This window comes from Lupinus angustifolius, unplaced genomic scaffold, assembly GCF_001865875.1.
Source record: "Lupinus angustifolius cultivar Tanjil unplaced genomic scaffold, LupAngTanjil_v1.0 Scaffold_11_32, whole genome shotgun sequence".
In the NCBI taxonomy this organism is placed as follows: domain Eukaryota; kingdom Viridiplantae; phylum Streptophyta; class Magnoliopsida; order Fabales; family Fabaceae; genus Lupinus; species Lupinus angustifolius.
The window spans coordinates 9,845-24,568 of NW_017718528.1; the positions used below are offsets into that span (position 1 = coordinate 9,845).

The window sequence follows — 14,724 nt, forward strand, 5'->3', positions numbered from 1 at the left end:
TTTTTCTTTAGCTTATCCTACTACTTTTTTGTAATGCAATTACAAATCATGTACACATTTCATATTTACTTTAACAAATTTCATTACATCGAACAAATTACCTCTTATATTTCCCCAAATAATTATATAAATTTTAGTGTTCACTATAATGGGACATTGTGACTTCAATATTCAATAACAACAATCTAAAAATATAAATATTTCTCAATTTCATCCTATCAAGGAAAAATATTTCTCGGTTTATCATAACTGCTAATTTGTGTAATCATTATTACAAAAATTAAAATGCAATTGACAAATATTTCATGAGAACCTTACATATTATGTTCTAATCATGATAAATTCATTTCACTGATTTCGCCCTAATCATATGCTTCACCTACAAAATTAATTGCAAGTCGCTCAATTATTTGAATGTTCAATTTTTAAAAAATTAATAATTACATCAACCGAATGAAAATGTAGACACAAGGCCAATTAATGGAAAATACTATTTTTTAGTACTATCAAGAGTATTCCCTCACTTTTCTGGGTAAAGAACTAATACATTTCGGAATTCGTGACTACCTTTCCCAACAAATATCGCTTACATGAATCGAACACTTGACCATGGGAATCCAATGAAACATTACATTACTATATCAACGCTTCATTGATAATGAGAAATACTATGTTCATAAAAAACATGAATTAAATTAAAATAAAATGAATTTATTTGGGATCTAAAATAAAATAATCACTTACATGAATTAAAATATATCTAAACTTTAAAATTTAAACCAACCCAATTAGAATTTAGAATATTTAAAGGCATCTTAAGAAAATAACATAAATAATAATAGAAGAAAATAAGAGCTCGGCTTTTTTTTTTGAAACGCAGACGCTTTGTGTTGGAGCGGTGGGTTTGACAGTGTGGTCAAACGACGGCAAGTGGCAGCGACGCCGTTGGTTTACGGTTTGACAGCCTACACCGTCAGCCATTATCTCCATCCACTTTAATTGGTAAATTAAATATTTGAAATATTTCTCGGTGGTTTCCTTCAATTTTGGTCAGACACACTGTTCTTCGAGAAAAAAGCTACTCTCGGCTCTTCATAAACCAAGGCGCTAAAATGAGTGGTAATTGAAAAATTCTTCTTGATTTTTTTTTATTTTGGATGCTAAACCCTTTGTTTATTCCCCTTCTTTTCTTCTTCTTCTTCTTATGTTTTGAGTTTTGCGTTGTAGGGACTCAAATGGAGAGAGAAGAGAAGGTATCTTTGGAACTCAGTGAAGAAATTCTTCAAAGTATGGAAGTTGGAATGTCCTTCAAAGACTACGTGAGCTTTTTTACCATTACTTCTTACTCTTTTTAACCTTCCAGACTCTGTTTGTGAGTTGAGTTTTGGAGGAGAAAGAAAAAACGAGAGAGGACTTTCAGAATCATCTCACAAATGTATTTCATAACTCCTAAGCTTCCTATTTCCTTCCCCTCCAAAACCCAACCCAGGGTCTGTGTTTGCGAGTTGGTTTTTAGAATGAAAGGGGAAAGAAAGGAAAAGGGAGGGCTTGAGAGCTATGTCACAAATGTATTTCATGGCTCCGGAATATTTCCCTTTCCTCCGTTGCCCTCAAATAACCAATTCGCAAACCGACCTTAAATGAAAACAAGCATATTAGTGCTGTTTTCTGAGATTTAATAGAAAAATTACACTGTCCTCGGTGTTTAGCTTAACTAGTTATAGTTCTCATGCTTTGTGGGTTACTTAGTTTTGAGGAAAGGTGTGAATGCAGTGCTACAATTTCAAGTGATATATGAATTGTAATATATAAAAGGACAGTCCAGTATATGAGGTTTTCATCTAGTGGGATCTGGGAGGTGGGTAGACCTTACTCTTGTACCGAGACTCACAATCTTGTTTTACCAATTATAATGATAAGAAATAAATATATGGGACAAAATAGGTGAAAGTGATATAAAATGTAATTGATGCTACAAATCAAATTAGAGAATCGGATGGAATTTCTGGTGTAGGAGCAATTTTTTAGTATAATTTAAAATGTGGACACATTACAGTTCATAAGGAAGAAAGCACAGCATGGAGGAAAATAACTCAAAAGAAGAAATCAGAGGGAAATTTTTACCTTTTTTTGAAAACAATTACAAAGATGAGATGGGAGTGAATGAAACATGTTGTCCGTCTTCAAAGAATTCAAACAAACCCTAGAGTCAAAGTAAAAAAAATTACCATCTGAATATGTGGTAATTAAAAGACAAGAATTAATGAGAGGTGATAATAGGGAAGATATAAGTAACTCTGCTGGCACCTATTGAGATGGTATCTTCTCCTCATATGTCCAAAAAATAGTAGGAAATGAATAGTTTGTAAGGTTGCAGAAAATTGAAACATTTGAGATGAGAAAAAAAGGGAAAGAGAGGAGGGTGGAAAACTGTTATTCTTTCTGTAGACAAAAGGAAGGTAGCTCAGACTAAATTTTAAAATTTGAGCAGTTGCTACAAGTTTGAACTTGGAGTGGTTACCATCTACAATCTTTACTCTTCCTAGGAAATGATATTAATAGTTGATGGAAGGAAGGTAGCTTTGATTCAAATTAATTTTTTTTAGATGTAACCAAAAATATGAAATTTAAGAAGTAAAGTTACTGTCTGAAAGCACTTAACTGTTCATAGCAAATGATATTAGCAGTTAAAAGAGAGAGATAAATTTGAGAGGGAAATTCTTTGATGGAATTGTAGACTATTTCTGAGAATTATATAGATATTGATTACATGTGATATCTATTGCTTTAAAAGTTACACTCACTTTCATTGAACTTGCACCCCTTCAGCGCAAGGCAATGTAATCTCAGTCACAACCCCTTTAGGGAGTGAACCATAATGATAATTCAAATCGCTAAAGATGTTGATGTAATTTCTAAAACAAAGCCTGAAGGAAGGTTAGATTAATTTCCCCAAATTTAATCTTTGGTTCAAAGAAAACAACTTTGTATATGTTCAGAGCTCATATCAAGCTTTTCTCACTTCTGTTTTTATTCTTCTTCATTTTAACTCTTTCTCATATTTTTACAGAATTGTACAATTAGTTCGATGGATTTCCACAAGTCATCAAGTTATCTAGTGACTGCTAGTGATGATGATTCTATTCGTCTGTATGATATCACCAGTGGAACGTAAGTCCACACTTCATTTATTGCTTTACTTATGTAAACAATTGGCCTACAAAACTTTTTTTCACCTTTTAGATCTGTAAAGGCTATTGCATTCTTATAACCCCCCTACCCCCATTTTTTATACACCCATATCATGTAGAAAATGTGAGAGGATTGAGGAGGGAATTTTGCAACATGGTGGGTCAGTTAGAATGAGAATATAAGAAGAGGGTTATATATATGTGGGAGGAGAGAAAGGTAGGCAATTATTTAGGAAGATTTAATGCTATTTGGCTGGGGAGGATGCAGACCCTATAAATCTGCATGTATTTTATGTCTTTTATTATTCTTTAGTTTTTCAGCTTAATCGAGAGGGAAAAGCCCTGTTGTAAGGAACTAGACTGAATCTTCCTTATTAATTGTCGGGTGGGTACCTATAAATTCCCCTTTTATTTCAGACTTTCAGCAAAATGATTGACGTCTCCAATATTATTTAAAAGATTATATCATAACTTGAGAGGGCGATATTGACACAACAATAAGGTTGTTGTTTAGTGACCATGAGGGGGTTCAAATCTAGGAAACAACATCTCCGCTTGTGGAGGTAAGGCTGTGATGCTGCGTACATCTTCCTTCCCTAGACCCAACTAAGAGGGAGCCTCATGCATCGGGCTGCCCTTTTTTCATTATATCATAACTTGAACTATAGTACCTGATTGAGAGTCTTTATATTTATATTTAGAACATAACCCATATGTTATTTATATTTTATAGAACTACAGAATGTTATATCATTTGCAACTGAATGGATAGGTTGATTGTTGAGTTTGTATTATGTTAGCACAATTAAGAAATTTGTTACGTTATTAGCAATGGTGTTAGTGTCCTTAAAAAGTTAAAATTTATCCTTCATCATTGATGTGGTGCATGACACTCTTTTCTTTCTTCTAGATGATCTATATTTATCAATGTGATTTTTTGAGATTTCTTAACTGTTACCAGATGTTTGAAGACAATTAACAGCAAGAAGTATGGGGTTGACTTGGTTTGCTTCACATCTCATCCTACTACTGTTATCTACTCTTCTAAAAATGGGTGGGATGGTATGTTTGTTAGCTCATACCTGTATCTACATCTTCAATGATTTTTTTACACATTACTAAGATGATAATGTAATCCAGAATCTCTGCGTCTTCTATCATTGCATGATAACAAGTACTTAAGATATTTCAAAGGTCACCATGACAGGTTTGTCATCTGACATCATGTATACTTTCCAATCTCAACTTGTTTGCTATGGTGCTATTGCACATTTCCATTTTGTTCTAGTTCAAAATGCATATTTTTTCCTAGGGTTGTTTCTCTTAGCTTGTGCTCTCGGAAAGACTGCTTTGTTTCTGGATCTCTTGATCGAACTGTTTTATTATGGGATCAAAGGGCTGAGAAGTGCCAGGTAGTTCCATTTGCATAAAAGTACCTGTTTATTTTAAAATATTATATCTACTAGACTTAAATATCATATTACTCTTTTAGGGGCATTTTACTTAACTTTGGAAAACTGTAGGGACTTTTACATGTGCAAGGAAGGCCTGCTGTATCATATGATGATCAAGGGCTTGTCTTTGCAATTGCCTTTGGAGGATACATAAGAATGTTTGATGCTCGCATGTATGAAAAGGTTAGCAAAGTCCACACATGAATATGTATAAATTTTGGTTCTTACTTGGTTAATTAATTTGTAATGTTGATTATAAACTAATAATCTAATAGAGCAAGATTCAACCTACAGGGTCCCTTTGAGATATTTTCTGTTGGGGGAGATATTTCTGACGCAAATGTTGTGAAGTTTAGTAATGATGGGAGGCTCATTCTTTTAACAACTGCAGATGGGCATATTCATGTCCTAGACTCATTTCGTGGAACACATGTATGTATATTCCCTACTTAACTCAGTCCACTTTTACTTCGTTAAGAGTAGAGGACAAAAATGAGTTGTAGAAAAAGTGTCATATATATTTCATCTGCATATTATACAAACTTTTACACTTATTTATAGTACTAAGCTTGTACTTATGTAGTGACACTGCAGTACAAGAAACAAAAATTAGAGAATCCTAAAATAATTAAATATTAAGCCTAACTCAATTAGGCATAACAATACCCCCTCAAGCTCAAAGTCAGTGTAGAAGGAACCAACTTGAATTTGGAAACTAAACTACAAAACTCTTGCTCCTTTGGTAGAGTTGTCGGACGTAAAGTATGATCACTTAGGTTCAATCTCGGACTGCTGCATGGTTTCCCCTCTCCCCTCCCTATCAAAAACTTTGTCAATGGTAAGGTTGCTTGGCTTGTGACATAGAGGTCACGAGTTTAAATCCTGGAAGCAACCTCTTCGCTTCCGAAAGTAGGGTTGCATACATCTACCCTTCGCAGACCCCCGCTAGGTTGGAGCTTCGTTCACTAGGCTGCCCTTTTTATATATATATTCTTAACCTTATTTTGATACATAATAAACCAAGAAATGTACCATCCTTTTCCTTTGTCCAGCCTGAACTTCTCTCGGTTTCTTATGGCGTCGTTTGATTCATGCAGTCGACCTCACCTAGTGGGATTAAGGCTTGGTTGTTATAGTAATCTGTTATATTGGTATCATACATGTGATTACATTGTATTTGTTATTCATTGAATGAGTTATTATGACTGAATGATTATATTCTCTAGTCACGGACTCACGGTAGGATTAGTAGCCTTGTGTATATGTGTTATGACTGCCGATTGTTCCTCCACTACTGGCTCATCTATTGAATCTTGCCTGGACATTTTCTTGTTTTTGTGCAACAAGAAATAAACTCTCACCTGCTGTTCTATTATGAAACAGAATATCAGATTCTTGTTGATACAACATCGGAAATACTTTGAATTCGATGACTACTTCATGATTGGGCATTTATCACCAGGCCTCTACTGCCCTGTATTATGAAAACTATAGTTTTATTAACATTGCAAACAATAATGTCTTTCATGAGTGTACCAAACATAATAAGAATGATCACTACTTTATTCGTCAGGACGTCCTATGTGGTGTCCTTGGTTGATCTCCATTGGCACTCTTGAATCTTGAGCAGCCAGTAGATCTAATCACGAACGCATTTCATTCCAGTTGCGTCTGTGTTTTGGTTTCCAAACTCAAGCTGGTTCCTTTTGCATCCATTTGTTTTTGAGAGGGATATGTGTATGTTTATGTGTAATTAGGTCAATGTGTAACAATGTTTTTGGATTCTCTTATTTGTTTATATTTTGTACTACAGTAGTGCAAACATAGGATTGTAAACAGGTTAAAGGGTTGTATAGTATTCAATTATCATATACAAATGACTCCTTTATCTATTTCTCTATTCTCAACAAACATACCTTTTTATGCTGATTTACATCTATTCTGAAAGGTTATCAATGTGATTGTTCTCTAATCATGTGTACATAGTTATCTACATATAATGTCACACCTGTCTCATGCAACTCCACACTGGAAGCTTCTTTCAGTCCTGACGGAATGTTTGCAATATCTGGTAAGGTTTTTAGGATCACCCATGACTTTTATTACCCTATCATTTCATGCTTTATATTATTTTGGATATAAACTTCAGAATCCATATCTATATTTTCCAAACATCACACAATCTTGCCATTTGTTTTTTTCTTTCACTAATATTTTCAATCCTCTCACCTAAGTATGTAGTCTTGTTGGTTGCTGCTTACTGTCTGTGCTGGTTTCTTATGCTAAATTTACATTTTTTATGCTTGCAAACTTTGACAGGTTCTGGGGATGGTAGCATCTATGCATGGAGTGTTCGAAGTGGAAAAGAAGTATGATAAGTTTCATTTTCCATTTCCTGCATTTCGTAAAACAATCATGTATTTTTTGTTTAGATTTATAATTTGATGAATGTTAATATAGTTATTTGCTAGTCTCTATTATATACTTAAATTAGGCCACTTGTATTTGCATTTGTTAAACTTTTGGATCTTGTTCTTTCTATTTCATTTTTATCTTTTAGCTAAAGAACTTCTCAAGAACGTCCAATACTTTAATTGCAAATATTTTAATCATTTCCAAATTGCAAACTCTGCATGATTGAATGATATTAAACTACTGGTCATGGCTAATATTTAAGTAGAATTCAACACTCAGTAAATGTACTGTAGCAACTTTTGAATAACACTTACAACACAAATCTTATGTTTTTTCCTTTCCCATAAAAAGCAGAGAATAGTTAATTTTAATGTTCGGAGCCTATAGAGTTGCAAGTGAAACTTTAACAGTATGCATACATTGAAGCATAGCTTTTGCAACCAAACTAATTCTTTATTTGAAACTTACACCCAAAATCAAATATTTTATGTGTTGGTTTGGCATCAAAGCTTCTTTGGGTAACACTGCAAACAGTTTACTATAGTTCTTTGCACCTTTTGGAACTTAAAGTGTGAAAAGTACTTGCTGTTCCAATATTAATGCTTACACTCCCTGTCCAGGTCACAAGTTGGAGGAGTGCGACTTCTGATACTGGACCTCCTGTTATAAAGTGGGCTCCTGGAAATCTTATGTTTGCTACTGGATCTTCTGAGTTGTCATTTTGGGTTCCAGATTTGTCTAAATTAGGAGCTTATGTCGGAAGGAAATAGAAATCGTAAATGTTACAGTTATTGTTTGCCCGGCGACCTACTGAAAGGTAACATTTTTCTTTATACTATTGACATACTTTGATGTGGTTTGTAAATATTCTTCTGCAAAGGTTGCTGCGGGTTGCCTTCCAAGCTGTTCACATCTGAGATATCTGAATGTGCTTTTCCTTTTGTGATCATACTGGTTGTAGATGTTTATTTGCTTTTAATGGCATAGTTAAGCTCCGCTGGGTCATAGGTACAACATCAAAGGCACTTGAGTGCAGTTTGATTTTAAAATGTAATTTTAGCATCCTATGGTGTTTGGTTTTCCCATTATTCATCATCCATAAAATGTTGTTTAGTTTCATCATCCTTGTGTTTGGCGAAGTTCTTGCATATCATTATTTTTGTGTGGTTGTGGTGCAAAGTGCTGTTGATTCTAAATATTTTGACCTTTTTCGAGTCTTAACCGAAAAGTTAGTTATTATTACAGTTGCTTTCCTCTGCCGCAAGGATACTTAAGTTGGGTTTCTTGTGTGACGCAGAAGCAGAGAATTGTAGGTTGGTGATGTTCACTTTTTCCTACCCATAAGTGTTTGTGGGACAGTTTGACTCGAACCTAGTCTGATGTTTTAATTGGGTCATATGGCCGAATTTGACCCAATAATGTGCGAATTGGGAATGGATTATGTGTATAAATTTGATCATTCATGTAAAATTATGGAATCAAAGAAATTAAAAGTAACATATTTATGATATGTATTTTAAGAAGAAATATTTATATAAATGTCTTTCCATCTTACTTGAGAAGTGTTATATGTTCATATTAAAAAAAATCTTACATTAGGGAATATGTCATTACTTTATTAAGGAATATTACTAAGATTCCCTTTTTTTACACAAAGTAAACAAATTGGCTGACGATGAAAAGGAGAGTATCCTTTACACAAAAAGAGTAGGATACCATGATTTGTGAGGGGGTAAAACCGAGCAAAAGGATAAAACGAGCCTTAACCAAGGACATCTTTAACAACAGAGAAGTGTCAAATAATAGACAAATCTCAAAAGAAGACTATCAACTTTGTGCTTCCACTGGCCAGTTTTTTTTTATTGCGAACCAAATCATTTCTGCAATACACAAATCAGAGGCTTTGTTTTTATTGAAACCTAAATCATTTATGCTAATACACACAAACCAGAGTGTGTATAGTGTCCTAGATATCATAATCTTGTTTGAGTGAGTAGATTTAAACCATTGGATTTTCCTAGAATTGATGGCTAGAATGAGAAGTAAGTTTAAATATTATTCGGAATAATGTGGAGTAAGTGATCCCTCCCCATCTTGTTTATCTCACAACTAATTTACAATGAAAGGAGTAGCCAACAAGAATTTAAATATTATTAGGAATAATGTGGTAGGTAATGTTGAGCACATGTGAGAAAGCTTCTCAACAAGTCAAGCCACCAAACCTAATTGTATTCAAGGGCTAAGCTTTATTTGATATATTTTTCATACATTGGATATTTGGTTTGTAATGATTATTTGGTATTGCTTATGACATTTTGTAATGTTTATGACATTTTAACTATTGGTTTATAATAATGTAGACTTAGTTTTCTCTTTTATACTATTATGAATTATTGATCGACATGTATTTGGATTTTATTGTGCATCATTATATTCATTTAAATCCTTTGTCTCGTTTTCACATTCTCCACCTCTGATATATATATTTCGTTATTTTTATCCTTCTAAAATTGGGGAGAAAGTGTATATCTTTGCTTTTAGGTTTAATGTGATTTTTGAAGTTTCCACATATTATGTTTCAGCTAAGCTTCACTTGGGGGAGGGGGGCTTAAGCAACAATCGCTCATATCAAAACCTTTCATATCTTGAAAAAAAGAAACTTAACATAGTAATTTGTCATCATAAAAAAAGGAAGAGATTGAAAGCTTAAATACATGTTTTAGTTTTTATGAAGTCAATACTTTGCAAGACAAAACATCGCGACATACATGACTCAAGAGGAAACCGTGTCTACTATTACTTTTGAATCTTAGTTTACATTTTGTATTTACATTTCATAGGTGTAAGATGTGATAATGGGTAGAGTCTAATAGGTTTTCTACATCTCATATCATTGATTTGATTAGGATCACTTCATATGATGATAGAAATTATGATTGAGCTAAAATTATGAGTTTTACTAAATATAATTGATTAGTAATCAATTACGCTTCTTGTGGCCAGTTTCCTCATATTGTGTGAGATGACCATGTTGGGTACCAGCATGTCATAATACACCTAGAAGGTGTTGAACAGTGTTGCATATCACTTACTCTGCTTTTTCGATATTTTGCGCAGAACAGAAAATTGTTATACTTAATCAATTAAATTTGGTTTTAATCGATTAACCAATGCTTTAACTTAATCCATTATGCTTGTGGATAATCGATTATCCTGAGTCTTACACTTCTTGATTTTATGATTTCTTGCACATCAAGTTACCAATTACCAATCTTTATACAATTAATTGATTACATAAGTTACAGAATGATACCTATACAGATTATAACAGGCAACACAAAATCAATCAATTAACAAGAATATAAAGAATAAAAGTAAAGGATATAAGGGATAGAAAACTGTGCACAAGAAATTTTTATACTCGTTCGTTTGCGGTCTACTACCAACTACATGTAGGCCTCCTCTTTTGATCTTGGGAGATTTTTCTTCTCAATTGAAATTGTTTGTATACACACAAACTTCCCATTAACGACAAGACTTAAGATGCTACTTTCTAGGAATCTATGAGCTAACCATGGTTTGACCTCTTTAACTTGCCTACTAATATCTCCTATCTTTTCACGATTAGGCCCCAACCTAGGTATCACTCGAACCAAGACCTCCTAATCTATGTGAAGATTGTCAAGATCTTTCTTGAAGTGAAACTATTCACCAAGAGATCAACTTCCTTGTTCAATACTGATTTTGTTGAGTTGTTTTGAGTACTTAATACTCGGATACAACAATATAAACTCAATTCTGAAACTCTAAGTAGAATACTCACAAGAACCTAATCTAAATGAGAGTTAATGCAAAGGTTTTTTTTTTCACAAATCGATTTTCACAATTTCCAGAAAAAGATTTTTCTCACTTTCACTTTAAAACAAATCAAGAAACTCATGCAAGAATATAATGCATTGAAAACCTAGAGATACATGCAATGATATGAATATCTAAGCTCTATTTGAAATGCTCTCTCTCTCTCTCTAAGCTCTCCTAATGTAATCTAATACTCTAATGCAATGTATGAAAATATATTTTCAAAGTGATCTTCTAGTTATGCAACTTATGCCACATGGGACAGAATTACAACATTTATACCAAATATACTAATACTGCTATTAATCGATTAACACATCATAAGCATCAGATAGATTAACTACTGTATTTCTGATAATCGCTTATATGCAACACATAATCAATTTTGCTGTATTAAAAAAATAGTTTCTTGATGAATGACAATCTACCTATATGACATGTGATCATGCAATACATAGTTTTTTGAATATGTTACCTTTAATGCACAAAACCATGTATGTAGTAGATGCATGAGCTTACTTATCATATGATATATAGATGTTATGTTTCAATTTTTAGTCTTGTTTATTTTAAAGCTCTTGTGAGACTCCCACCTAGATTTACCTAACCTAGACTCGATCTAAGGCAATCATCTTAAGACTTCTAGTAAAGTAAAACTTAAAAAGCCCTAAGTCTATAGGTGTGACCCTTGAGTCTTTGACTTGTTGTTTGTTGTAAGATCTTCAAGCATTCTTGTATGTCCATTATTTTCATAAAAACCAAGGTCAATTTCAAATATGCAAGTCTTGAATCTTTGCACTTTTAGACCAAGTTCCATTTCATGTTCCTATAGTCTCCTAAACAATGTAGCAAAGAAAATAGTTGAAAGGTTTTTTGCTTTCATAATTGCGGTCACCTTGGGTTACCAAGTCCAATAAAGACATCTTAACTCTTTGTTAATTAATTCATCAATTGTAAGTACTTTACCTAAACTAGTGATATGATTAACTATATGAGAAAAACATTTTTTCATATCACTAATATTTTTATTTGGTAGCATACGAAACAATTCATAATCATGTATTAGTATACTCATTCTTCTAGGATTTACTTCACTAGTACTCTCATGGATAACTTGCAATGTATATCATATATCTTTAGCACTAACACATTGAGAACCTTAAAGAATTCAAGGTAATACAATGCAAAAGTAATAATGTTCTAGACTTTAAGATTTTTCTGATCTTTCTTTTTCTCATCGTTTATCCATAAATATTTGGGTTTATCAATCGCTTCACTATTTACCATATCTTGTGGTCTTTGCAATCCATTCCCTATGTATCCCAAATATCAATATTAATGATCTTAATGAATGTCTTCAGTGTTCCATTCAAATAGTTACAATCTTCACCGTTGAAGATTGGCCATTAAAGCAACTTCACCATTAGAGTTCATGCCTTTGGATCTTCTTGTTAGCACTTTATTGCTTCAATTAAAATTTTTAGTTATACATAATCTTAATTATTAGACAGAGAAATTAAGTTTATGAAACTCCATATAATTGATTATCTTGCAAATTTTATTGTTTGATGAACACCTTCTTATAAAGATAACATCAACAATCTAGATCGAAAAAGACTTCATTTTAATATCTAACCTAATTGACAAACTAAGATCAATAGAACATGAAGATTATAGAAGATGAGAAGAAGATTTTAAAATGAATATCATGAGCTATACTTTTCTCCAAGATTCTCACAAGTTCTTTTGTTATTTGAGAAGTTAGAACTGAACTAAATTTCTATTCCTTGAATAAATTAATCTTGAGAGATCAAATACAACTTTTATTTTTATGTTTAAAATCGCTAGATAATTGATTAAGGCTATGCCATAATCGATTACTAGTGTGGTGAAATCTCTAAAACGATTACTATAACGTGCTAATCTATTAACTACAACTTAAAATAGTTTTTAGAAAATGTTAATTTCATAATATGTAGCTTAATCGATTATCAGACGTAAAACTCGAAATTTTAGCTCAATCGTTATATACATCGATCCTAATTAAACCAATTATATGAGATGTATAAAATCTATTGGACTCTACCCATCATCACATCTTAGACATATGAAATGTAAACTAAGATGTAAAGGTAAGAGTATTCCTGGTTTCGTTTTGTGTCATGTATGTTGCAATGTGTCATCTTGCAAATCGTTGTATTCATCAAAACAAAAATATGCATTTAAGCCTTCAACCAATTCACCCTCTCGGTGTGAAATAGAGTCCTTGTAACCCAATAGTCATGTGTCATGATTTTGGGCTGGCGGTGATAATAGAGGTAATAGTGGTTGTGTGATGCTAGTAATGATGTGGAGGTGGTGATTATACTGTAATGTTCAAGAGTGAGATTAGAAACAAGAAAATTATTGTGTAGATATTAAATATCTTTTTTTTTTATATTTTTATAATTGGAAAAAGTAGAAATAAGAAAAGTGCGGGTAATCATTACTTTTCACGAAAAAGTTTTAATTTAATGACAAATCACTCTTCTTGAGAAGTGTGAATTCAAAGAGATATCACTCTTCATGAAATAACATACACTTCTTATAAATAAGGGTTATATTACTCAAGTTGTAGGCATTAATTATTCAATTTCCTACTCTAACATTTCATCATTAAAAGGAGAGACTTTAAGTTATCAATAACAATTTCCATACTAACTTGGAAGACCGAGAACATACATGTTCCATCATGGACATAAAGTTGAATACAAGGTAATGAATATTTAAACTCACTCTTATATTCGGATATATTTCCACTCCAATATTTTTTAATGATTTGACATGAATCATTTTGATTGTATGATAATATAGTATTTATATTTAAGTAATCATCACATCCTATTAACTTTTTCAAGAATTAGTCCACTAAATCAGAAATTATGTTTAGTGATGAGCAATATATTACACACTTGTCATAACCTTAATTTAGCATGATTGATTATTCTTGGTGCCTAATTGACTTTGTTTCACATGGTTTAGTGATTTAGACTTTATTGGACTAATATTCCTAAAATGAGTTAATTTGGGATTATTTGGCCTGATTAAATCTATTATCATTTTCAGATCACATTTGTCACCAATCGCATTTTGGACATTATGGAAGTCGAGGATATGTGCTGAAGTGAAGATTGTATTTTTATTTTAGGAGTTGTTTTTATTATAATTTAGCTTTGAGCCCATTGTTTAGACCCAATTCGGTTTTATGTGTGTTGGAGGGGTTAAATTCGGATTCCCCACTCCAAACACACACACTTCTACTTTTCCTCACTTTGAAACATAAACACATTTTCGTTTTCCCTCTTTTTGCTCTGCTAGGGTTTCACCTCTTCTTCATTTTTTCATTTTCGGTTTGTTCTTTCATTGCCATGGAAGGCTAAATTTATGGACTATGTTCCTTTGGTAATGTATCACAACTCTTGAGGTTTTGTTATTAATGCATTTTCAGTTTTTTTATTGTTGATTTCTTCTATCTTATTTCTGAATAAAGTTTGCTTAGTTCCATTGCTTAGAAACTGGTTGGTTGAGTTTATCTTCACTTAGTTGATTTACTCTCTCTAGTGCATGAATGCTTAGTTCGTGTGAATTTGTTAATCGTTTCATGCTCATACTGATTTCGTCTAGTTTGAGGTTTAGGTCCTGGAACTTTGAATTGATTATCGCTTAGTTAATTGATTCTCAAAAAATTCAGAAGTTAATGGTTGGAATATGAAAATAATGTTTTGAAACCAAGGGTTGAGTTGTGAACAAACGAACCAAAGGGATTT

General features: G+C 32.6%; 1 protein-coding gene across 4 annotated transcripts; it reads left to right on the forward strand.

The window, feature by feature from the left end:
* The first annotated feature begins 827 nt into the window (after window positions 1-827).
* LOC109337823 (WD repeat-containing protein 82-B) lies at window positions 828-8,530 on the forward strand. Of its 4 annotated transcripts, XM_019574890.1 has the most exons (13): window positions 828-1,071; window positions 1,110-1,119; window positions 1,228-1,319; window positions 3,071-3,171; window positions 4,153-4,253; window positions 4,332-4,398; window positions 4,504-4,603; window positions 4,715-4,828; window positions 4,940-5,077; window positions 6,632-6,716; window positions 6,965-7,014; window positions 7,681-7,877; window positions 8,358-8,530. In XM_019574890.1, exons 2-12 carry the CDS (start codon window positions 1,113-1,115, stop codon window positions 7,828-7,830), a joined length of 1,005 nt encoding a protein of 334 aa, XP_019430435.1. In that variant the 5' UTR covers window positions 828-1,071; window positions 1,110-1,112; the 3' UTR covers window positions 7,831-7,877; window positions 8,358-8,530. The 4 variants fall into 4 exon arrangements, with proteins under 4 accessions (XP_019430435.1, XP_019430433.1, XP_019430436.1 ...); XM_019574888.1 differs by lacking the exon at window positions 8,358-8,530 and having other exon boundaries at window positions 7,681-8,145; XM_019574891.1 differs by lacking the exon at window positions 8,358-8,530 and having other exon boundaries at window positions 4,519-4,603; window positions 7,681-8,145.
* The last annotated feature ends 6,194 nt before the right edge of the window (window positions 8,531-14,724 follow it).

Bases quoted from the DNA above. Each gene is read 5' to 3' on its own strand.
- LOC109337823 (XM_019574890.1), top strand. The intron at 4,254-4,331 runs GTATGTTTGTTA...AATGTAATCCAG, and splicing joins TTCTAAAAATGGGTGGGATG to AATCTCTGCGTCTTCTATCA. The intron at 4,604-4,714 runs GTAGTTCCATTT...GGAAAACTGTAG, and splicing joins AAAGGGCTGAGAAGTGCCAG to GGACTTTTACATGTGCAAGG.